Genomic DNA, 25,990 nt, shown 5'->3' on the forward strand with positions numbered 1-25,990 from the left:
CAGGAACTCTCTGTATAAGAAAACTAGCTCCTTGTCTATGGTGTGGTGTTGCAAAATATGCAAGTATTTTTAGTCACTCTATAACCCTTTGCAATGTGACTCCCATCACTCCCCCCCCCCCCACTTACTCCTCAGCAGAGGACTCTGCATAAAACTAGAACTCAGTATGAATTAATGAAGCCTGGCTCCAAATGAGGTACCATGACATACTAGCACTGTAGATAGCATTTCCAAAAGTGAAAAAAACTTTTCCCTGTTCTGCTTTTTTAAAAAAAATATCAATTTTAGTTATTCCTTTGGACATAGCATTTTGGGGGGTGGGGGGATGTGTGTTGCCATTGTTGGTTTTGTTTGTTTGTTACTTAACTGACTTGATAACCAAGGAGAATGCACTCTTATTCTGGTCTCCCAACTCCTCCCCCCCAGCCCCTCTGCTTGGCTTTCATTTTTGCTGGGCTGTACACTCCTGCTAGGCCTCCTAGAGACAGCAGTGGCAAGGGCCACCTCCAAGGCCCTGCCCCATGCTCTAGTCCAGAGGCCATCCAGCAATGCCAGGCGGTGTAAACCTTGGCAAACTTGAGCCAGTGTCCCCTGTCCACCTGAACGACTCTACTCTCCTCTGGGTCCAGTTCCACCAGCCCCTCAACACCCCTACAAAGGCAGGGAATGGGCCCTCAGCCAGGTGTCACAGCAGAGCCCCCTGACATAAGAGATCCTTGGATGGTGGAAAGCGTCCTGGCAATTTAACATTTCTCGGAGTCGCAGGACTCAGCATCCCTGGTCTGCCCATCCCCCTCCCCCTCATCCCTACCATGGCACACTCAGGTTTACCAAGGTGTTTTGGGGGGCTAGTAGACAGAGTGAGCCAGAAGACGGGGCATCTGGAATGCAGGACGAGCTCACACAGCTGCTCTGGGCGGGAGAGGGAGGGGAGGAGAGAGGTGAGGCGCTGGAAGGGGTGGGAACCGCTGGGCTGGCCCAGGCGGGACGGGGCACGGTGTGTGTGTGTGCGCGCGTGTGTGTGTCTGTGTGTGTGGCGTTGAAATGCCTGGTACGTCGGGGCAGCAGGACAGAGCCCAGGGCGCGCGCGGAGCTTCCTGGTGACTCGCTCCTCCTGCCGCAGCCATGATGGAGAATTCCGACAAAGTTCCCATCGCCCTGGTGGGGCCTGACAACGTCGAGTTTTGCAGTCCACCGGTGAGTACCGCCCAGGACCCCCAGTCCCGCTGCCAGGTTAGTCCACACCCATGGCCCGGGCTTCGTGTGGGTGTCCTGATCCACTGTACGGGGTCAGGATTTGTGCCACCGAATGTGGGAGCACATTTGGGCACCCAAATATGCGTGTGGGTTGGCGCCCCACGTGTGTGCGTGTGCAGCGGGCACGGGATCCGCAGACGGGTGTGAAGGGGAGGGTGAAAAGGGAGTCGGGGTGGGGGGCGTCCTGTGGCCGGCAGACAGTGCAGATCCGCGAAAAGTTTGCTTATCCCACATCCACGCCTGAGTACCGGGGACCCGCAGGAGGGAGCGCGGCGAAAGGGGGCGCCCGAAGGAGCTCAGGGCGAGCAGCAGCACCCTTGAGTCCCGGGGGGCGCCGCGCGGGGACCGCCAGTGCCGGCGGCGCAGACGTGACCGGTCCTCTCCGGCCCCGCCCGCAGGCGTACGCCACGGTGACCGTGAAGCCCTCCAGCCCCGCGCGGCTGCTCAAGGTCGGAGCCGCGGTCCTCATTTCGGGGGCGGTGCTGCTGCTCTTCGGGGCCATCGGGGCCTTCTACTTCTGGAAGGGGGGCGACAATCACGTAAGTCCAGAGGACGGCGCGCGCGGTGCAGACCCGAGTCGGGGAGCGCAGGGCGGGGAGGTGCGCGGCGCGGGGAGGCGCGCGGAGTGGCGGGGTCCTTCCTCTCTGTCACCCGCGTGTTCCGCCCTAGGTGGAGCCAGAGCGCCCTCTCGCCCCAGCTGTTGCTTTCCTCTAGGGTCTCCCGGTGACCTCTCGCCTCTTCCATGCAGGTCCACTGTGCAGCTTCATGCTCATAGGCAACTTTGTAGAAAAGCAAGTCAGGGTTTTAAGCGAGAATATCAAAACATAGGGTAGCGGGAAAATGCAGTGGACGGGTCGAGGAAAGCCGTTTTCGGCCGATGTTAGCCTGGCGCTTCCACTAGGCAGTTGTGTGACCACGGGTAAGGCACGTCACCTTCGGGCCTCGGGTTACTCATCCTTAGGGAAGAAATGGAACTAAATGATCTCTAAGCCCTCTCCCAACTGAGAAAGGCTGTGCATTTAAGAACCTGGGACAAAGATAGTGGAGGAAGATTCAGACCCAGGGCTGGGGACGAATTTGACCTTTCCGGAATTTTGGGTGTTGCGTGGGACCTATCCATTAATGCTCCCTTCTCTCTTGCCCTAAGGAAAAAAAGGTCTAACTTCCTTAAAGGTGGCAAATCTCTTTAAAAATCAATTCTGGCCCGGTCACATGTGATTTAATGGTAAATGTTTCACTAAGCGCTGTCCTACTTTCTTTGCATGCAACTATGTATTTTAAAGTTCCACGGGCTCTCAAGGAGTATAAAAGCGCTTCTAACTTCACTGAGCAGAATTTGTTTTGTTCCCCTTTGTAGACGGGGGCATTTTATCTTGATGACCAGTGCCAGGCCTGGTATAAGCTTATTTCGACTACTGGAAATGAATTCCTTCTCCAGGGTGCACACAAAGGGCTGTTTCTTAATCACTACCCTCGGAGGATCTCTGACTGCTGTTTTTTCCCTCTGTCTCCCACCATGAAATTCAAAGCGTGAACAAATTCCAGTACTTAGAGAAAATGGTGCTGAAAGCAATTCAGCCATTTCACACCTCACATCTTCTGCAGTCACTGCATAATTTGTATTTTTAACTCAAATGCCTAATGTAGATAAGCATGCCATTTAGCACTGAGTCTGTTTTAGAGACTATATCAAATTTACAAGCATCGATTTGTAAGATCAGAATTGCACAGTATTTTGTGTATATTTGAAAAGTGCCTTAATGTATTTGTATTTTAAATATAGAAGCTCATATTTGATGGCCAGATGCTCATATTTGAAAGCAGCAAATCTGAACACGAGAACAATTTCAATATCTACATCTCCATTAATAGTAGGGTTTAGATTGTCATCCCTTGGGAAATTCTACGGCATTCATATGTAAATGATATCTTTTAAATGACAAAAACTCAACAGTATAGGTCATTTGGGGATAAAAATAGCTTTGCTTTTTTTTTGGTAAAGATTTTGGTCATGATATGTGTTAAGATGAATACCACATGGCATTTGATTATTCAGGGCCAACACAGCTAACTGATAAGCTTCTGGAAAGAGAGACTGAAAGATCATACTGAATAAGCAGGGCTCCCTTTTTTCCTGACTTTTACTTTACTGCAAGATGGTTGTCTGGTTCAAGAGAACAGTATTAAATTCTGAGAATAGGGGAATAGTGAATCATATTGTATTGCCAACAGTCGAAGTTATTGCTGTTTCCTATACAGGCAGGAAAATGAAGAAAATCATGATTTTTTTTTTTAACTCCCAAAATATCTGATGCCGATCCACATTATCTGAAAAACAAATCACAAAATACTAAATAGAGTGAATCTGGCACCATTGATGCACAGTACATGCACAGGTCTGCTTTCCCTGGATTCAAATCTAAATAGCCCAAACAAAGCATAATCAAGAGGTAAGTCACTGTCAAACAGAAAGACATGCCCAATCAAGTGGACAACCCGCTCTTTGGGGATTGTCCATGCCTCTGCTCCTCTATATTGGTTTATAGGGAAGAACCAGCTGTAAGTCACCTCCTATCCCCTTCCAATGGGTAAATCCCCTTAGGACATGTTTACTCCAAGTCAGCTGGAGGACTGAAGCATTGGAGTGCTAATATTGAGGGACAAGAGATCCGTCTCAAATATTGAGGCCATGTTTCATCCACATTATTGTAAATGCAACAAGGCATTGAAATATGGGAAATTCCCACCAATATGAGATAATTGACAACCCCACTCTGTGGGATGAGGGGATGAGATCATGGCTTGGGGCCTTTATTCTCAGACTGATTTTTCTAGACGTTGTCCCAAACATTATGTAATTAATCTTATAGAACCCTTATTAGAAACTCATTAGCAAATATCCTTGGCTGTAAAAGGCACCATATTGAGCAGAATTTTGGCAAATAATACATTTCATTGTACTTGGATAGAAATAGCCTGAGGTGCTAACGGCTCCAACAGTTTAGAGCAGATAATGTGATTACTGCTCCACCAGCCCAGCCTCCTTCTGAGCTCAGGACCCAGTACTTTGGAAATAACTTCAGACTATTTACCACCCTCCACCCCAGTCACTTCAGGAGAACACAGACCTCACTGCTGCCCCATGCAGACAGTGTACTGCTTCTAAAAGATGGGCTGAAGCTACAGTTACAAAGGATGCCATACCTATACCTAGTTAGCAAGCTTTGTTGGGAGGAAGGTGGTGATGGAGGAAGGTGGAATTAGGACCAAAGCCACTCTTCCAGCGTTACAATCTTGTCTCCTTAAGCCTGCTAAGAATTTGGAAACAGTTAATTTCTTAAGTTTTGCACTGCTTTACTAGTAAAGTCTTATGTGCAATGCTTTCAAAAAAAATAAAGGAGCCTCTTGTCGCAGGAGTAAACGATGCTTAAGCCAGCAGGAACTCACACAAGTGTTATCTGCCATGCTCCTTTTGACAGGCATAATTAACCCATGTGAATAGTGGCTGCTCAGAGAGCACAGGGACAGAACAGAGCCTGCTTTCTAAACCTTACCTGCAGAAAGCACTAGCTCAGCCAAAGAAAACAGGTTTCCCAAACTTGGCTGAGCCACCTAAGGTGCAAAGTGAAAACAGATTGGTGGGCTCTGCTCCAGCTCCACTAAATCAGAACCCCTAGAAGTGGTTCATATGATCAGACAAGCTGAGGAGACAGTATACAGCAGGAATCGAAGTTCATCTGACTGAGGGAAGGAGGGGCACCAAGAGATGGTTGAGATGAAGTAGGATGCTGATATTTTCTGTTCCACTGAATGAAGGCTGTTGCCTTAAAGTGTATTGGCCAGCAAAGCCATTTCTACATCTCTGCTGATAAAACAGTGCTCTGTGGGTCTTATAATAATGAGTTTTCTGCAAGAATGATCCAATAACAACAGATACTTTTTCCAATGTGTGTCCATGTAGCAGTCATTCTTCATAATGAGGGAGAAATCAGACTTGACTTGAATCTGAGCTATTTGCAGTTCTGACCTACTGACCTGACACTATGTAGCAAGTGTCTTTCATCTGACCTGACACTATGTAGCAAGTGTCTTTCATCAGTCCTCATTCCTTCCCCTTTAAAGATTTTATATATATTATATATGATATAACATATGCATATATCTGACACAGAGAACGTTCTAGCAGGGCAGCAACACACTGAGCAGGAGCAGAGTGTGAATTATTTTTCAACTAGTGTACCAACAAGATGTCTAAACCAAGAGCACTTTAGATCGTCTAATGTAGTGTTAAACTTCTAAAAAAATTTAACAGCAGAATTTTTCTTAGGATTTTATTCAGAAATCCAACACATAAAACAGATAAGCAGCAGAGCCTCTCTGGTTAAGCTGGGGGTGGACAGGGGAGAAGAGAGCCCCACAGTCCCACCTGCTCGGCCATCCTCACCTCTGGGCCACCTCTGCGAAACCTCAGAGCTCTAAGGACATAAATGGAAACCAGCTATGAAGTCCGGCTTCTTCATCTCACACTCGAGGCAACTCCCAAGACCCAGGTACAAGTGGTATGGCCGCCAGTTTTTCTGATTTCTGGACCAGGACTCTTCCACAAGGCCAAGTCTCCCTCCCCTCTCCCCCAACAAGTCTCATAACACCCTACAACACCACAACATAATGCCCTACAACACCATACGCCTGTCCCATAGAGTCATTAAAATGAGTAACTCCCATTTTGAGCTGAAACAGATGTGTACATTGACCTTGCTCTCTACAAATGCTGCTGTCTATCAGGCATCTCCTAGTCCTGTCTGCAGTCCTTGGTATATACCACGCTCCATGCCCAATCTTGACCAAAGGATTAAAAATAACCTTCCAACTGAGGTACCACTGCAGACTTGTTCAGTTAACAGCCAGTTAACCCTCTGCCTCTTCAATTTCCATTTATCCATCCATGTGTCTCAACTCTGGCCACACAGTATAATTGACCTTTAGAAAAAGAAAGATCTGGGCCGGCCCCGTGGCTGAGCGGTTAAGTGCGCGCACTCTGCTACTGGCGGCCCGGGTTTGGATCCCGGGTGCACACCGACGCACGGCTTCTCTGGCCATGCTGAGACCGCGTCCCACATACAGCAACTAGAAGGATGTGCAGCTATAACATACAACGATCTACTGGGGCTTTGGGGGAAAAAAATAAAATAAAAATTAATTTAAAAAATTCTAAAAAAAAAAAAAAGAAAAAGAAAGATCTATGCACAAACTCCATCCCCACAGGCTCTGATTTGATTGGTCCAGGGGGAAACGCAGGCATGATGGCTGGAGATTCTACTCAGATGCTTCTATACACAGCCAGGAATGTGAATCATTGAGCTATTTGAAGTGGTATCAGAGACTATGAAAGGTTTTACTTTTAAGGTGTTTTTTAAGACATCATTGTATTAAGTGATTGGTATATGGATGAAGTCCTCATATATAAATGTTTTACTATTAAGGATGATTCAGTGTATCTCTGACAAATATGAAAGTTATCTCATATACTGGAGGTCTAAAGACAAGCCCTGAATTGCTCTAAAAGGAAAGCATCACTAACTCTTATGTTCACTTCCAGATTTACAACGTCCATTATACCATGAGTATCAATGGGAAATTACAAGATGGGTCAATGGAAATAGATGCTGGGAACAACGTGGAGACCTTTAAAATGGGAAGTGGGGCTGAAGAAGCAATTGAAGTTAATGATTTCCAGAATGTAAGTATATTTCATGCATTTAGAGAGTTTAACCAGGCAAGCCTGGGAGACTTTTCTACTTCAGGGAGCAGTAGCATCTCTCACACACATCCAAATGGTAACTATTCTTTATAGCAGTCATAGTGCCACTAATCCACATACATCATGCAGCACATTCTCTCTAAAAAAGGACCACACTTTGTCTTTTACATTATCAAAAGGAAAAAAAAACATCTCAACATGGAAAAGAACAGGTTCTTCTTGAAACTATATCAAGTCTTGGCAGAAAGGGTTGAAAAAGCTATTTCTTTCAAGCAGCTTTCTGTAACATGGTGAATAAAATGCTGAAACTATCCTAGAATGTTGCAGGGTCTGAATTGTTAACTTACAGAAAGAGGAGGTAAATTTTAATAAACTAATAATCTCAACAACAGGTGGGATCTATTTACATACTTTCTCAATTCTTCAGATTTTCCATTTAATCCAGAAAATTATCATGGAGAAATTCCTCTATTATATCATGTGTTTTCTAACCATGGCCTATTACAGATAAAATACTTGATTCTCCTTTGAAAAGGGCAAACATGTTTGTTTTCAAAAATTCAATTTACAGGCAATTTGATACATTAAGCTATGTATCAATGCTTCAATGTACATCTACAATCCAAAGGATCACCCAGGCCTACTTTCCTGTTGCCCAACATAAAAATCTTACTCTCTTTCACGTTCTAAGATGAGGAAGAGGCATCACTACTTGTGTTCTCCTGTTAAATCTGTATATGGAGTAGGTGCGACTTCATTATGAAAAAAGGCTCTTGAAAATAATGTGTGTTCTAATAGTTTATTGGCCTACAAATATCTCATCGACCTGTTTGCCTCTGACTGATAAAAACTAGAAATGCTTTTCATTCTGATGAAAGAACTCCCCTTGTTGGTACCAAAACACACCTCACAAGTCCTTTTGAATACCAAACAGATGCTGACATTAGAGCCCCACTGATGTTAGATATTATTTGATGATGACAAGGACTGGCTATGTCCAGAGTGGGCTGCGCCCTGGGGACAGGCTCTGTACCCTGCATGTGCCCACTTGCTCTTCATTTAGTCATCGCTTTGCGAATGGTTCTGGTCAGTGCACAAGGACAATTTTTCTGAACCTATTAAAGGCTTTTACTGCAAGACCCAGGACAAGGTAAAAGCATTTTTTCTTTATACTGCTCAATATAAAATTATAAAATGTGACTCCCACACACACATCATTCACTCCAGAACAAAACTGAATACCTCTAATGTACCACAATATCAAGATATGCAAAGGTTGCTACACGGATGAAGAAGAAACGCTCCATCTCTCTCAAGATGTGCTTGTATCAGGAATATCCTTTTAAAATATTTTAATCCCAAACCTATATTTCTGTTTTATAATCCTCTGGTTCTAATAATGGTATTGATTGTGTTTTGTTCTCATAGGCCAACAGAGCCACAAATATTTTATAAACTGATCAATTCTCTTTGATAGCCTCTACATTTCTCTAAGTCAGAACTGGTGAGTAGAACACTTTTTTGATGGATAGAACCTGTTATGGGTTTAAACAAGCCTGGACTTTTGAAAACACATGAATCAGCTGCTATGGTACCTACACTATTGCTTTCTCCTGTGTTTAAACCAACAGTCAAATTCAGGCAGTGTTTATTGAGGCCTACTGTGTGCAAGGGACGGTGCCAAGCATGGGGGATGCAAAGATGACTCTTGTTTCCTCCCCCAATGACCTTACAGTCCAGTCCAGGAGGCAGACACACACACAGAAGGGGCTCAGGTCAGCCTGGGAAACATGCTGCAACGGAGCTATGAACAGAGGCTGCAGAGCACAGAGGAGAGGCAGTTGCTGCCGATTAAGGGGTAGGAGGGGGTTTTACAGAGGTAGTGACAGCTGAATCAGGTCTTGAAGAATGATTAGGATTTCAACCAGCAGAGAAGTAGGGGCCGGGCTTTCCAGGCCCAAGGAAGAATACTGAATACAAATGACAAGCCTGCTCCAGAGTTCTAAGTAGCCCAGTGCGGCTAAAGGTGGGGAAGTGGGGAGAATGGAGACGTAGGTGGGGCCAGAGTTGGAAAGGTTCTGAATTGTAAGGGAAGAGTCTCCCCTGTTAACCCAGGTCTCCACCAAGATTTTAGTAGAGCCAATGGAAAAAAACCTCCTTAGGAGGAATAGCACTGAGCAGAGGGCTCCAGCCTCTGTACTGTTAAAGAAAAATGATTCCGGACCCTTGTTAAAGAAAGTGAGGCAGACTTTATTCAAGGGGGGCTACTACAGTGGGGTTTTGTAGTAGGGGAGAGAGCTTGGGCTCAACTCGGAACACAATAAGGACAAGTGGGTATTTATAGCCAAGGAGCAGGGTGGGAGTGTTGGTGGATGGAAAATTACTGAGAGGTAGAGTAGTTCTTTGCTAAACTGACTTAACAGGATTTTTGCTGAAGGAAGGCCAGGGTGATCAGATATTGAGAGTGGTCAGACCAGGGCTGACTCAGCAGGATTCTTGCTAAAACTGGTATAAGCAGGCCAAGACAGAGCCAAGGTCGGGGCCTAGAAAAGGGCCTCAGAGCAGCCTGACTAGAGTTAGGTCAAGGAGAGCCTTTGTCCATACCCTAAGAAATACGAAAACTGGGTTAGTTCATAGTTACATTCTAGAAAGTTATGCCCTCAAAAGCATCAGTGCTGGTGGCTTAAGCCAACCCTCTCATACCGAATGACCCATTTATATAACAAAAATCCTGGTTAGAAATTAAAATAGAATAAACCGGTGGGTATATACAAGTGTTCACTATACAATTCTTTTAACTTTGCGAATATTTGAAAGTTTTAATTTAAAAAGCTGTAGGAAAAAAAAGATAGCATAACCTTACCTGGTAGCTAGGTAGGTTATTGATTTCAAAAATCAGTGTAGCCCCCAACTGTAACATAAAGGACTAATAAAATGAAAGTAATTTACAATAAAATTTGGGCTTCGATATGTAAATGCTCAGCCTGATGTACTCAAAGACATCATCAAGTCAAATGCTTGCTTCAGTCACTGTCACTGCCACAGCTAAAATGCAGACTGATCTAAGAGTGTGTTGACAAATTAAGTACCAGGGAATTTTCTCAAACTGTGAACAAGAGTATCATTTTCTCTAATTTCTCGAGTAATTGCATTCCTAGGGAATTGGCTGTACATTAAAACTATGCCAAAAATCACTTTGTGTTTATATGTAAAATGGTGTTAGGTTCTAGGCACAGACACTTAGAATCAGGCTTTTCACCCAGGACCCAGGGCAGCTAGCTCTTCAGGACCTCCCCAGGCTCTTCAGCCCCGGCATCCCTGGGCCCTCCCAATAAAGGCCAGTAGAGCCCCCAGTCTTTGTGACAACGAAAAACTCCCTCAAGGATTTCTAAAGTGCCCTCTTCGGGGAAGGACCCCTCACCCTTCTTCGGAACTTCTGGTTTAAGCCACAGAAATAGATGAGATCCCCCAGAAAGAAAAAACGTGTGGCTAAAATGAGATTACCTGACTCTCGATAAAAGAATGTGAGATCATGGACCCTTCGCTCATTACCTTTGTTAGCAAATTTCTTCCTTATCACCAGCTTCTAAGGCCTTGTTTGTTTGCAAAAGCAGGAGTTTGCTTGGCTTTCTTGGACTTTTTCATTCCCTCTGTTTAATCTCTTAATATGTCTGGCTGCTTGATATGGATTTGTAGCTAGACACGGTGGTTAATACATGTGAATTCCTCCCCACAGGACCCATCCCTATGGGGTTTCAGTTCTCTTTGCAGCGTGTAGACCGTCAGAACTAACTCAATACTAGATTCACATTCAGAGCTGTGAATCCTTCAATAGAAGCAACTCTGTCCTTTGGGGATATGGTAACGGTTATCTGGTGTTTCCTCCCTTATGTCTCCCATTCCGAGGATATGAGGGTGTGAAGTTAAGAGAACATATCACATAGAGGGATAGTAATCTCCCTCTCCTGCGTTTTGTTTTTCAAACCATGAGCCATGAGCGCTAGACTTACATGCAGATAAGAGCAGCAGAGCTTCAGGAGAGAGCAGAGAGAGCAGTGGTTCTCAAAGTGTGTTCCTCAGGCCACCAGCAGCAACATCACCTAAGAGCTTGTTAGAAATGCAAAGCTTAGGGGCCGGCCCACTGGCGCAAGAGGTTAAGTGCACAAGCTCTGCTGCAACAGCCCGAGGTTCCCTGGTTCTGATCCTGGGCGAGCACTGACACACCACTTGGCAAGCCATGCTGTGGCGGCCTCCTATATAAAGCAGAGGAAGATGGGCACGGACGTTAGCCCAGGGCCAGTCTTTCTCAGCGAAAAAAGAGGAGGATTGGCAGATGTTAGCACAGGGCTGATCTTCCTCACAAAGAAAAAAAAAAAAGAAATGCAAAGTTTAGGCCCCACTCCAGACCTAATGAATCAGAAACTCTGGGGGTGAGGCCCAATACTCTGTTTTATTTAACAAGTCCTCTAGGTGATTTTGATGCAAGGGAAAGTTTGTGAGCCACTGGTACAGAAGAAACTTGGGTCCAAAGGCTGTGTCTTAGTCCATTCCAGCTGCTGTAACAAATTACCATAGACTGGGTGACTTCTAAACAACAGAAATTATTTCTCACTGTTCTGGAGGCTGGGAAGTCCAAGATTAAGGCGCCGGCAGATTGGGTGTCTACTGACACCCTAGTGTCTAGTGTCTAGTGGCCTGCTTTCTGATTCATAGATGGCCATCTTCTCACTGTGTCTCCACATGGCAGAAGGGGCAAAGGAGCTCTTTGGGGTCCCTTTTATAAGGGCACTAATCCCATTCATGAGGGCTCCACCCTTATGACCTAATTAACTCCTAAAGGCCCCACCTCCCAATACCATCACTCTGGGGGTTAGGTTTCAACATATGAATATTGGGGGGACACAAATATTCAGTCTACAGTAGGCTATTTCAGTCATTTAAAAACTTTGTTACCCTGAACAAGTTCTTTTCTTCCTAAACTAGTGGTCCTCCCTCTGGCTGTCCTTTATAAACTCATGGGGAGCTTTAAGCATACCAGTGTCTGGGCACCACCCCAGGCCAATTAAATGGGAATCTCTGAGGAGAGGCCCAGGCATCTGTGTTTTAAAAATCTCTCCAGGTAATTTTGGTGCACTGAGTCGAGAACCTCTGCAGTAAGCCTGGAGTTCCTCCTCTGTGAGCAGGGATGATGCCATCACCTTTCTCCGGGTGAGAGGTGACACTGGGGGAGATAAGTGATATGTGTCACATATGTGTACATGGCCAATTAGGCCGCCAGGCAAATAATGAGGAGCTTTAGGAAGAACGAGCCTTTCCTTCTCTGTTCTCCAGTCTGTCACTCACCAGCTTTTGTAGGGCTCCTGGCTCTGAGATTCATGTGGTGTATATAACTTGCCCTGAATATCCTGAAGCATGACTTACATTTAACTTCATTCTTCTTTTACGAGGGCTGAATCCTGAGCCAAGACCCCTACATTTCTAAATGCTTTTCTTCCACCACTCCTTGGCATTGACCCTGGAACAGGTTCTGTATCTTCCTGACATTTGTCTCAACTCAACAGAAGATTGACAGGTTGAGATATTCAGATTTGTGTTGGTGTCTACATTATTATGGCATAAAATGTGTAGACCTTTGATACTGTTTTTGGCCACTCACTAGTCATGAAATTAACCAGCAGGGTGAAAGTGAACCCTCTTGCCACAGAGCGTACTGTTGTGCCTGATAGTCTTCGCAGGCAGAATCACTGCTGAGCTGTCAGCCAAGACTGGACCCTTGCGGCTGAGGTTTCCCTTGAGGCTGGTCCCTAGGCAGATGAGGAGGAGACACTGTTTATTCCTCACGAGGGACAAAAACAAAATATCCAAGTCCTTGGGTAAGGCCTAGGAGCAAAGTTTAGCTCCTGGTGTTGTAGAAAACTTTACTATCTACTCTGGGCTCATTAACTTAGGAAAAATCTAAATTCATGGAATTAATTAACTGGACGAACACCTTTTGGGAACCTTTGTGCGATCACCAAAAAGAAAAGATTCAGGTGCCAATCTCAGGAAGCTTATAATTGAGTAAGGAGATGACATTCACAAGGAACTACCATAGAGGCACTGAGAACTAAATGCCAAATGAGAGACGAAGACGTGAGGGCTTATGGGAAGTCAGAGGGAGAAGAGCCCCCCTAGACTGGGATGGTCAGAGAAAGCTGCATAGAAAGGATGCTGTTTCCTCTGAGCTCGCGGGATCTATGGAGCAATTAACATACTCCTTCTCAGCTCAAATGCCACCCCCTGGTAGAGGCCTCCCCTGACCACACTGTCTAAAGTACTATTCGCTGTCATTCCTATCTCGCACTCTGCTTTATTTTTCTCCATAGCACATATCACCACCTGACTTTATCTCTATTTTTTGTTTTTGGTAAATGATGCTAAAGGGTAAGCTGCAATGAAGGCAGAGATTCCACCTGTTTTGTTCATCCCTGGACCCAGGACCTGGAACAGTGCCTGGCTCGCAGTAGACACTCAATACATTGAATAAAGGAATGGACGGATAGACGGATGGATAAACTTTTATTTCCTAGGGCATCACAGGAATCCGTTTTGCTGGAGGAGAGAAATGCTACATCAAAGCACAGGTGAAGGCTCGCGTTCCTGAGGTGGGCACCATGACCAAACAGAGCATCTCCTCTGAACTGGTGGGTACCAGCGTGCTCCAGAGAGCAAGAGGGTTTGGTAGACATTGTTTGAAGGACAACCCTTTTGTCTTTAGTTCCTGGATAGTTTCGTGACCAGAATATAAGTTCTATGTCTTCTCTGCCAAAGGAATTGAAACTATTTTGGTCCTACTGGTTGGTTCTAAGTGAGCATTCTTACATGATGTAGTATATTGAAAGGTTTTGGAAAACCATATTTTAGAGTGCATAAAGGGGCTCGGTCTTCACGTGGCCCTCATTTGCCTGATGTTAGGGAACTATCTGATCAGTGATTAAGACAACATAAAGGACTTCACATGATTGAATCTTCATTCAAGGGGTCTCTAGAGCCGTTTAGCCTCAGTTCCACTCAAGGTGAGAATTCCTTCTGAAAAGCCTCGACAGCTCCTCACCCAGCCTCTGCTGGAAAGCAGTGACAGGGTGCTCCCTTCCCTGTGTGCCAGGCAACTTCATGGGAGGTAGTTCTAATCATTTTGCCCTACGTTGAGCTGAGATGGCTCCCCCTACAATTTCTTCCTGTTGGTTCAAGTTCAGCCTAAGGAAGCTACTCAACATATATTGAATTCCTTTTCAAACTTGTGAGGTTTTATAAACATAATTCTTCCATTTATTATTAATAGCTTGCCTTTGGTCTTGATTTTATAAAAATTTAAGAATTGCACAGAGAGTTCTAAAAATACATTTAGCGATAATACCTTACATTTATTTCATACTTTAATAAGGGCTTATGAAGTGGTCACATTCATTATCGTCTTCCATTTGAGTTGTGACAGGGTATGGTGGAAAGAAAATGCACTTTGGAGTCAGAAAAATGTGGGTTCAAATCCCAGCTCTGACACTTGCTATGGATGTGGCTTCAACTCTTTGAGCCTCACTTTTGTCATCTACAAACTAGGGGTATGCAGACTGTCCTCATGGCCCTAGAACCTACTAGATAGTGAATGGATGGCTGCTGCTATAATTATTAATTTTATTATGATCATGTTTGATCCTTCCAGTATCCCTGAGAGGGAGGTGAAGCAAGCATCAGCTCCCTCAAGGTGAAAGAGGGAAAATAAGGGTAAGCAAAGGTGCCTGGAAACTGCCCGATTGTTTGCCCTCGTGGGAGCAGCAGCAGAAGGCGCCTCAAAACAAAAGCTAAAAACCAGCCTGTGCGTTTTGAAAGCTGGCATCATGTCCTCGGTTTTCTTTTCTACTCCCAGTTTCCCCAACCATTCGTCCTGCGAGATGGTTTCCAGCTGTTCTCCTCTGACCCTGGTCCAGTTCTTCCTCGTGAGCTGTCCTGTTCAGAGCAGAAGGCCACACCCTCAGTGTGAATAAAAATGGACCAACACCTCCTTTGTTCTTGAACTTCTCTTACTGCATTACCATTTTTTTTTTATAGTCATATCACTGTTTCTGTTATGTAGCCTTTTAGTGAATTATAATCCTTGACATTTTCCCCATAGTGGACATAGAACTAGATCTCTTCTCCTGCCTTCCAAAAGAACCAACTCCCCAACCAGAGCTGACTGAGAGCTAATCATAAGTTTGCAGTACATTTTCTGGGTTTTTCAAAAACAAGCTTTTTTTCCCCATAATTTTTAAAAACAATACTTTGTCCTTGTAGAAAATTTAGGAAACACATAAAAGAGTAGTGAAGAAAATCACCCACAATTGCATAATCCATAGATAGCTCATGTTAATGTTTTGGTGAATTTTCTTCATGTGCAAGTGCATGTGATATTCTTTTGCTATACATTCTTATTATTTTCACTTAACTTTAGTTCTTCTAAAATATAGATTATAATGGATGTATTATATATCATCATATCATTATAATTTTAAAAGTCTATTCTTGAATACTTTAGATATCTTCAATTTTTCACTATTTCAAATAATAATAATTCAAAATAATTTTTTGAATACAGAAATAATTCACTGTGGTGAATACTTTTATATTTAAATCTTTGTCTGCATCTGATTCTTTTCTTAGGCCCATAGAGGTGAATTATTTGTCTTGTGTTTTAGTTGTTTATATTGTGCATGGTGGATGCTCTGATGGACAAAACCAAATTCAGACAATATGTTTGGGTAAATTAGGAATGTTTTTGGCTATCAGTAGCAGAAAACTACACTTAGAGTGACTTAAACAAATAAGGATTTGTTTTTCTCCATAGTAAGTAATGTGGAGATGGTGGCCGCAAGCAGTGGCTCAGTGGCCAGCATCTCTGATTTTTTGGCCTTTCCTTCCTGCTCCAAACATCAACCATGCATTCAAGTAAGGAAGTCAGGAAGAGGTTGAGCAGTGCTAACCCTGACTTCCCTTTAATCAAAAAAAGCAGACTTCTCAGCCCACCAACATATGTCAGCATGGATCTCACCGTCTAGAACTGGTCACACGAGTAGCCCTAGCTGGAGAGTCCGAGAAAGCAAGTGTCTCTCCTGGGGCCAGGCACATTGCTGCCTCAGACAGAAGCAGGATTGTGTTGCAAGGAAAAGGAGAGCGAAGGAGATCGGGTAGGCCACTGAAAGTATGTGCCATAAGTTTAACATTCCTAGCTTGTAGGATGCATATATACGCATTATCCCCATCATCCCACTCTCTGCCCACACTTTTGGATTATGATGGGGTAGATTTATGCACCACTTGCTCTCATACATTTTTCATCAGTTTTGTGTAACTTTAAAAAGCTACTATACCCAAAAAGCATTCATTTCCTGGATGGAGTCATTTAATTTAAGGTAAATAACTGGATTACCTGAGCGTTAGCTTCCTCCAGTAACTTTAAGTTGTTTTAATGCAGCCATAAGCCTGAGGGAGGAGGCATAAATGAAGTGCTGCTTTGAGCTAAAAATAAGGAGAAAACATTTTAATTTCTCCAACCTATTGCAAACTAATAAATACATGAAAGGAACAATCTGGCAAAATAAATTTGTCTCCTGGGTTATCAAACCATTCTCAGCATTTCACTGTAGAAGAAAATCCAGGGTTTAGCTTTGAAATCTCAGTGGTGTGCTTGATGCGAGGAACATCTGAGATACGTTTTGTTACAGCTGGGAAATGTAGAAAAGGTTTATGTTAAATAAGACTTTGAACTGAAGACATTAAAGAACCAATCACTTGCTTTTTCCATTGTTGTTCGGAAGCTACAGAATAAAACCCCAAAGGATTTTCACTTCAGATGAAGGTTCCTCTGTCCTTTATAGGATTCCAGGTCCACTCAATTGCTTTTCCTCAGAAACATCTTTGATCAAAAACATCAGATTAACCTAAATCTCAAACTTGATATCAAGTAATTTTCACTTCCACTCAGGACACTAGTATCCACACATTCCAGCTATCCAAAGGCAGGACGACAAGAGGGGCGCCACATATTGTGAAGAGAGCTATAAAAAGATTAGAACCTTAAAGTGTGTGTGTGTGTGTGTGCGCACGTGCATACACGCATGCCCGTGCATACATACACACAGAATTCTCATTAAATTTTCATAAGGCAAAATAATCCTTTACCAACACATGAATCTCAACATGCAGCATGTTCCACTGTCCTCTTTGCTCACTGTATCTCGTTTTTACTTCAGGAAGGCAAGATCATGCCAGTTAAATATGAAGAAAATTCTCTTATCTGGGTGGCTGTAGACCAGCCTGTGAAGGACAACAGCTTCTTGAGTTCTAAAGTCTTAGAACTCTGTGGCGACCTTCCTATTTTCTGGCTTAAACCAACGTATCCAAAAGGTAACATTTTAAATTCTCTTAATGCTGCTTGGAATTCTCCGTGTGTGTGTGAGGTTCCTGTGAGCCCTTCCACAGGCCCGAGCGTGTAACAAGGAAGATAAATCAGGATGCACGTTGCAGTGTTGCAGTGTGTCAGTAATTGGCATGAGAGATCAAAGAGAAGGAAAATGACAGCCATGAATGTTAGAGGGCAGGGATAGAGCAGCAGGGTTAACAGGAAGCAGATTGGGAGCCAGAACACCACTGCATTACCTGTGGTTTTTATTTATGATATTCCCACTTCTTTCCACTCTGCCTCTTAATCTCAGTTGTTTGCACTTTCCAATTTTACATTTTTTTATTCCTAAGGCAGAGAAGCAAGGGACTAAGAAGCTGTCATACGGCCGAATCTTTATGATGTTCAAACTTAGAATTATGGGACAGTCAAAAGCTGCTGTGGCCATGGGTTGAGATTCCTCAAGTTCAAGGCTCAAGCATTAGTTTCCAAGTCCAGTGAAAATAAGTGAAGGGCCCCTGGGGTTGAGAGCTAGGTTGCAGCATACCTTCCACTATTTCTGGGTGGTAAAGGGCAGGTGAACCTTGCAGGCCAGGCTCCTTCCCCTGAGTTTCCCCTGTCCCCAGGGGTACTCTCACTCTTGATTTCCATCACAGCCACGCCACTGGCCTCCCAAAGGCCTACTTGGTAGCTCTGGCTCAAGTGTGGAAAAAAGGCCTTTCTCCTAGCACAGCTGCTATGCTTTCTGAAAGATTTTATTGAACACCAAGAGAGCACAGCATGGAAATAAAGAAAATACAGGCATTAAAACCACCAGGCTTAGGAGGGGGCAATGGGCAGTTATTGTTTAAAGGGTACAGGGTTTCAGTTTTACAAGATGAAAAAAGTTCTGGAGATAGATGGCTGCCACTTTTTTAAAAACCTCACCAGGCTCAGAAAGTCATCTTCTGATGGGGCCATGGCTAACGTTTCCCTCCAGTTCACAAGTCTTAGTCTGTCCCAAAGCTTGGATAAGATGGTTACTTTCTAGCCCAGGCAAGGCTTCAATTTATAAGCCACTGGCAGTGGCTGCCTGGAAGAGTGAGTTGAGAAGGATCCTGAGGCTCAGTAACAGTCCCAGGAGGGGCCGGCCCTGTGGCTTAGCAGTTAAGTGTGCGCGCTCCACTACTGGCGGCCCGGGTTGGGATCCCAGGCTCGCACCAACACACCACTTGTCTGGCCATGCTGAGGCCGCGTCCCACATACAGCAACTAGAAGGATGTGCAACTATGACATACAACTATCTACTGGGGCTTTGGGGAGAAAAGGGGGGAAAAAAAGGAGGAGGATTGGCAATAGATGTTAGCTCAGGGCCAGTCTTCCTCAGCAAAAGGAGGAGGATTGGCATGGACATTAGCTCAGGGCTGAGCTTCCTCACAAAAAAAAAAAAAAAAGAGTCCCATGAGTAGTGTCTGTCACAACGTAGGGGCTGGAGAGTGGGCTGCCAAATGGACTGTGGCTTTTGCCATCCCTGCTCTTGCCCCAGTGGGTGCTCGCAACTCACAATTCTTGCCATGTGCTGGCTTTTGATTCCTCACTTCCTCCACGTGGAATGAGCCTTCTTGCTTTCTACCACCCAGGAACCACTTCTCCAATACCTTGTCACCTTGTCCAGTCAAGGACAAAAGTCTGTTACCACGGAGAGCTATCTGTAAGCACCTTCTGTTTGAGGACAAGCCTCTTACCCAGAGAGTTCATTCATTCATTCAACAAACATTTATTGAAGGCTTATTATGTGCCATTTACTCTTTCTAGACACTTGGGATGAACTGGTGAACAGAACAGACAAGAATCCATGCCCTCAAGGAGTTTTACATTGTAGCAAGGGGAGAAAGTAAATAAACACTAAATTTAAATAAGAAAACTGTATGGTACGATACAAAGTGCTATGGGAAAATAACATAGTAGGGCAACGGGTGCGGGTGGGATGCTGTTGGCAGTGCTAAGATAACCGGCAGAATGAGTACCTTCATCTTTTGGGAAAGTCCTTGTTCCCTGCATCCAAGATGTGGCTTGGTTCCTCACAGCCCAACAGCATGACCACATCTTAAGTATTCAGTCATCACAACATCCACACCAGAATTATATATATTACGTACAACACTAGAAAGTGGAAACCACCTCAATGCCCCCAGATTTGAAAAGGATTAAATAACTGTTCGTATAGCCATACAATGGAATATCATACACATTAAAAATGAGGGAATGTTTTTTCCCAATCTCTCATAAATGCAGTCACATTTTATAATAAAATCAAGAAAATAAAACCCCGTGTGAGGATGCCTGGCCACCTCACCACCTAATTCTAATAGAAGCCTCCCAACCCCAGGACCCAGCAGTCTCTGCCCTTGGATCTTCAAGCTGGCAGGTCATCAGCATCATGTGGCTGTGTTATCAGAGACACTGTGAATGGTGGCTGGGCAAAGTCAGGGGGAAGGGCCAGAGTGGTGTCTGCTGAGCTCTGGCTGTGCTAGAGCTTTCCATCCCCTCCTCATTTAACCTCTCAAATAACCGAGCTCATTTGGTTAGCTAGAAGAAGTGGTGTTGAGATTTGAATCCAGGTCTCCCTGATGCCTCTCCAACCATGCCCCAGAAACCAAGAAGCTCTCTGTGGAAGCTCTCCATGGCTGTAAAGCACATCTAAGTTCTCATAAATAACACAGCATGATATCATCATCACCACCTAACATTTGAGTGCTTATTATATGCCAAACACTATGCTAAAACCCTTAAGACACACTTTTTCATTAATTCTATCACTACTCTGGTAATTAGCTACTATTATCATCCCCATTTTATGGATGAAGAAACTGAGACTCAGAGAGACACCAAAGCCCACACTGTGTGGTACTTTCCATTTGGTTACTTGGCAGCCATTGGTCATGCTGCAGGACCCATGAGGCAGTGCGGTGAACTAGAGCACTGGGCTGTAAGCCAGGGAAGTTCACGTTCAGCTCCTATCTCTGCCACCCATTCTGTGATCTTGGCCAGGTCACTTGGTCTTTCTGAGCCTTGATGCCCTCATGTATAAAAGTATCTGCTTTTTCTATCCCATAGGACTTTTTAAAGAATCAACCAAGATAATAAATCCCCTAAAAACTGTAAAGCTTCATACGTATATAGTCAATCTATTAGGAATGCACAGGGCTGCAAGTAACAGAATACCTGATCATCAGTGGTTTCAACAAATACAGGTTGATTTTTTTCATATAGCCAGAGGTCTGGAGATGGGTTTCTGGCATTATCAGCTACTCAGTGATATCATCAAGTCTCTTTCTGGCTTACATTCTGCTACCCATATCATGCTGGCTTATTATCCTTGTGTCTATCCCTTCTGGTCACAAGTTGGCTCACATAACCCAGATATCCTATCTACATTCGAGAAAGGAAGACAAGACAGAGAAAGCCGGATCTGTCCTCTTTTACCAAGAAAGCAAAAGCTTTCCCAGAAACTGCACTAACATATTCTGCTTGTCTCACTGGCCAGAAATGTCTCATCTGGCCACTCCTAATTGCAAGGGAGGCTAAGGAAATGAGTGGTATTTTTCTTTCTCAAGCCATATAGTAGAGGCAGGCAAAGGAGAAAGGGATTGAGAATGGATTTTTGTCAGTTACATTACAATATCTGTCTCAATTAGGATTATAAAACGAAATTCTGGTTATCTGTATGTTTAACTCCTAACCCAAGACTCTGAAACATGCTTTATTATTACAAAAATCATTAATACAATTTTAAACAGTATCTAGTCATATATATATTTTGATGATATCCTTTTCTTATGTTTTTCACCCTGATAAACACAGAACTTCCTTAATTATTCAAATAAAGAAATTAACTTACAGCAATTTTTTTTGCAGAAATCCAGAGAGAAAGAAGGGAATTGGCAAGAAAAATAGTTACAACTACCACAAAAAGACCATGGAGTGGACCACAGGGCAACCCAGCCCCTGGAAGACCAAATAATGAAACCAGACCTGGTGTTCAAGAGGATTTGGACTCCTTCAATCCAAACAACCCTTACCATGTGCGTACTGGTGTTTTCATGACAAGCTCCGACAAATGCATGAAACATAACACTGAAGTGGTGGTGTTTCTACCTGAAGTTTCAAACAAGCATTTAGTATTCAACTGAGACTTATTTTAAAAGTATCTCTGGGGGCCAGCCCAGTGGCGCAAGCGGTTAAGTGCGCGCGCTCTGCTGCGGCGGCCCGGGGTTCGCTGGTTCGGATCCTGGGTGCACACTCACGCACCGCTTGTCAGGCCATGCTGTGGCGGCATCCCATATAACGTGGAGGAAGATGGGCATGGATGTTAGCCCAGGGCCAGTCTTCCTCAGCAAAAAGAGGAGGATTGGCAGATGTTGGCACAGGGCTGATCTCCTCAGAAAAAAAAAAAAAAAAAAAAGGATCTCTTGTCTGTTGCAAGGTTTATGAATTAACTTAAGCATTGCCTTGTGTAAAATCCTGATTGGTTGTCACCTTTATTCAAAGTTGTTTTCTGTGCTCTCCTCTTTTTCAGTCACAGGCAAATCCATAAAGACAAATTCACATCAGGAATTTGATTATTTAAAAATGTTTCCAGGAGTGTGCCCTGGGGGCAACACACAGAATGAAAGTATTCTTTCCCCCTCTATATCCACTTTATTCATCCATTCAACAGACATTTGTTGAGAATCTGCTTTCTCAGACCCTATGCACACAGCTAGCCAGGAGTAACCTCTGCCCTCAGGGGCTCTCAGTCCAGTCGGGAGACAGACTCACACGTAGATGAAACACTTCAGAATGAAACAATGAGAACTGGTGTTTGTAAGGATAACACTAACGTGCTAACAACTTCTGAAATTTTCAACTGTTATTTACCATTACTATATTTTGCAGGGAGTGGAAGTAGAAAAATAAGTATTTATTTGTAACTAGTGTTTTAATGGAAAAAATAATACATGCGTCTATTTGTCTATTTTTTAAAAGCAGTATAAAAGAGTATACAAAGTGTTTCCCTTCTACCTCAGGCACCCTCCCCAAAGCAAACTATTAATGGCCGTTTGCCAGTTTCTTTGCATAAGAAAGTACCCCCCCACCCACACACCCCCACCCACACATATTTTTAACACAAAAGAGCATCCAAAACTTCTATACCTTGCTTTCTTTCCAGTTACAATAGAGTATTTTGGAGATTTTTCTGTATCTCCTACATAGATCCACCTCATTCATTTTAATGGCTACATCGTATTCCATTGTGGGGATAGATGTACAGAAATTTAACCTGTTCTGCTTTGGGGGATATGTAAGTTATTTTCCTGTCTTTTGCTGTTAGGAATACTGTTAATAGTATACACTTTGTACATGCCTCATAGGGGTATGGGAAGGAGTAAATGCAAGTGAAGCTCTTAGACAGGGCTTGGCAGAGAGTAAGCATTAACTTTCTCCATGTTAGTTAGCTATTAGTCTTATATCTCTTGCACACATGTAGGAGTATAGCTTTAGCACAAATACTGACACATGGGTCTGCTGGGTCAAAGTAGACGGGAATTGTACACTTCAATGGAGGACACCAAATTGTCTTCCAAGGAATCACACCAGCTACACATCTTTAAATGGTAATGAAAGGACTCACTTATTATCAAACTTTAAAAAAATAGTCTCTTGGTTGTAAAATTGTATCTCCTGGTTGTCTTTCCTTGCCTGTCTTTAATTATGTGTAGGGCTGAGCATCTTTTCATACACAAATAAGTCATGTATATTTTTTTTTCCTATGTGGCCTGTTCAATCCTATGTTGTCTCATGTGTTGCAAATGTATTTTCTAGTTTATCATTTTAGACTAATATATTTTAGAAAGATTTAGAGGAAAAAGCATTTTTTAAATAACCCAAGGCTTATCAGAAAATTCAGGATTACAGTACTTCATTCCCTAAAGCTCAAAGAATAATTACAAAAGAAATAAAATCTGAATAGGCAAACAGAAAATTTAATATAGTTTATTCCCCAGGTAGCTGGGCTAGCTGAATCTGGTTCTGGGGACGAGGGCATCAGCCCCTTACATACGGGCAGGACATGACTTTGCCTTGCTTCCAAACTTGACTGATCTATATTCCTTGAAAAACTCCAATTATATCAGTTTTCTCCTTTATTAGTGTTGAGCTTTAAGCAGAAACACCTCCTTCACATATCCCTTTAAGAAAATAGGGCAACAACCTGAGATTTCTTCCCAACTCTTTAATCTTAACAAACTGTTGTTGAACCTTAGATGAGGAAATGCCTCAATAGGCTTTTGGACTCCCCCTACCCCGGAAGAGTCAGCTACAATTAATTAATGAGGTGGTTTTAATTTTTGCTGTCCCAGATGAACTTATTTCAACAGATAAGGAAAAAAAAATGGGAAGTCTGAAGAATAAAAAAAGAACAGTGTAAGAAAGGAAGACAATAAATATTTTGATGACAAAATTTCAACATAGGCTGTATCAGATAGTTAAGTAATTGTTAATTTTATTAGTTGTGATAATGGCAGTGTAGTTGTGTAGGAAAATATTCTATTTTGGAGGTGCATTCTAATGTTTTTATGGGTGAAACGTTAAAATGCCTTCAATGCTCTTAAAATTCACTTCAGAATTTAAAATACTTCAGCCAAAATCAAATTTGACAAAAGGTAATTGTCAAATCTAGATGATGTTCAGTACACAATTTTCTCCACTTTCCAGTATGCTTGAAATTTTTCATAATGCCCCCCCCCACCCCCCAATTGAGACTTTTTTTGGTACGCCAGGAAAGGTGCTAGGCTTGCTTAGGTTCAAGCCTGTGTTTGGTGCTGCATCTCTCCAAGCTCAGCTACCTCCAGAAAAGAGGCTGAAATTGAACGAGGAATTTACATCAACAGTAAGGGCTTCTTGGCAATGTAGCGTGATACCCTATTAAAGAGGATACAGAATCTGTAGCCCTAGAAATCCATGAAAAGGACAAACCAGATTCTGTAAATTTGTTTTACAAGTTCCTCCCAGTTCTGTGATCTCTCTAGCCGTGAAAATGGCGAGTTTTGTAGGTGATTTTTACTTCATCAATATGATTTTGTGTTTATTTACCTATAATTATGGCACATACAAACTAGAAGGTAAAGTTTAAGGTCTTGAATTTTTACACATTACATGGTGCCTTTTCCTTATGTTGAAATGAAGGCAGGAGAAGCTAAATGACTTGACAATGTTTTCAGCCAGTGCAACTGGAATAGCACTCTGTTGTTAGCCTAGATCAGTGAGTTTCAAAATGTGCTCCCAAGAGCCCTGGAAGCCCTACCAGAAGGCACCAGTGTCCCACTGACTTAACATTAGCAGTGGCAGAAATGCTACTTTTGAATCATGCTGTTTTCCTATTAAAGACAAGTTGAGTTACTACTGAGTGGTAACCATGGCTCTAAATTAGAAGCATGGGGAAACTTGACCATAACATTAAAAAAAAAACCTTCCTGCCAGTGACAGATTAGGTAGGTGGAGGTTCCTTGATGTTAGAAGGAATTCTGAATTGTAAGGTTGTAAGATTGAAATCTCCTTACAGAAAATGATGCTGATTTCTTATAGCAGTGAAACATTCAGGATCTTACTTAAAAATAACGTGCATGCTATAAATTTCTCATTATGAAGAAAACACAAATAATTCTCTCTCATATCACAGCAGCAGGAAGGGGAAGGCATGACATTCGACCCTAGACTGGATCATGAAGGAATCTGCTGTATCGAATGCAGGCGGAGCTACACCCACTGCCAGAAGATCTGTGAACCCCTGGGAGGCTATTATCCATGGCCTTATAATTATCAAGGTTGCCGTTCGGCCTGCAGAGTTGTCATGCCATGTAGCTGGTGGGTGGCCCGCATCTTGGGCATGGTGTGAAATCACTTCATATACCAGTGCTGTAAAGTAAGAATTAACTTTAGACAACCAAACTATGAGGCACCGTGATGATGAAGGGACCACAAAGTATTTTATACTCAATCTGAGTGATGTTATTCAAGACACTTTTAACAGAATACTTTTTAATAGCTTTACAGAACTTTATCCAGAATGTGCAAATGTACTGAAAGGGTAGTTTAAGTCTAAAAATGTCATAATAGTCCTTTTATTACTTAGTATTTTTTATTTGCTTTGCTTTGCTTTGCCAGTAAGGCCTGCTTATAAGACTTCTTTCCCAAGCTATTTTGAAATAAACATGAAAATTTACAATTTGTTAAAGATTTCAACTGTACACCCGAGTTCCTTTTAATGAAGTCATTGACTAAAATAATTGAATTTTTCTCTGTTATTTGTACAGAATTCCTCAACTCTTCTTAGCCTTTATTGTTCCTCCCAGTCTTGCAAATGTGCCCCCTGAGTTCTGAGATCAAAACGCAAACAAAAAAGGAAAACAGGACATATAATGGAATCTACCTGAGAGTAAACATTATAAACCTCAATGTGGGAGCTCACGGGAAATTCCTTATCTATATAGTATGTGCTGGCATGTGATTAACAGGTGGCTGCCCTATGTTAAGCATCA

At 43.1% G+C, this 25,990-nt stretch overlaps 1 protein-coding gene across 3 annotated transcripts; it reads left to right on the plus strand.

Annotated features, from left to right (window-relative positions):
* The first annotated feature begins 1,013 nt into the window (after positions 1–1,013).
* CNMD (chondromodulin) lies at positions 1,014–25,686 on the plus strand. 3 transcript variants are annotated; one of them, XM_014789943.2, is made up of 7 exons: positions 1,014–1,197; positions 1,656–1,796; positions 6,857–6,997; positions 13,588–13,701; positions 17,284–17,437; positions 21,330–21,496; positions 25,135–25,686. In XM_014789943.2, the coding sequence occupies exons 1-7, from the start codon at positions 1,126–1,128 to the stop codon at positions 25,345–25,347; spliced, it is 1,002 nt and encodes a 333-aa protein (XP_014645429.2). In that variant the 5' UTR covers positions 1,014–1,125; the 3' UTR covers positions 25,348–25,686. The 3 variants fall into 3 exon arrangements, with proteins under 3 accessions (XP_014645429.2, XP_004433665.2, XP_087292136.1); XM_004433608.3 differs by having other exon boundaries at positions 1,016–1,197; positions 25,132–25,686; XM_087436010.1 differs by lacking the exon at positions 1,656–1,796 and having other exon boundaries at positions 1,016–1,197; positions 25,132–25,686.
* The last annotated feature ends 304 nt before the right edge of the window (positions 25,687–25,990 follow it).

Source organism: Ceratotherium simum, chromosome 10 (genome assembly GCF_057802395.1).
Source record: "Ceratotherium simum simum isolate JZ-2026a chromosome 10, ASM5780239v1, whole genome shotgun sequence".
NCBI lineage: Eukaryota > Metazoa > Chordata > Mammalia > Perissodactyla > Rhinocerotidae > Ceratotherium > Ceratotherium simum.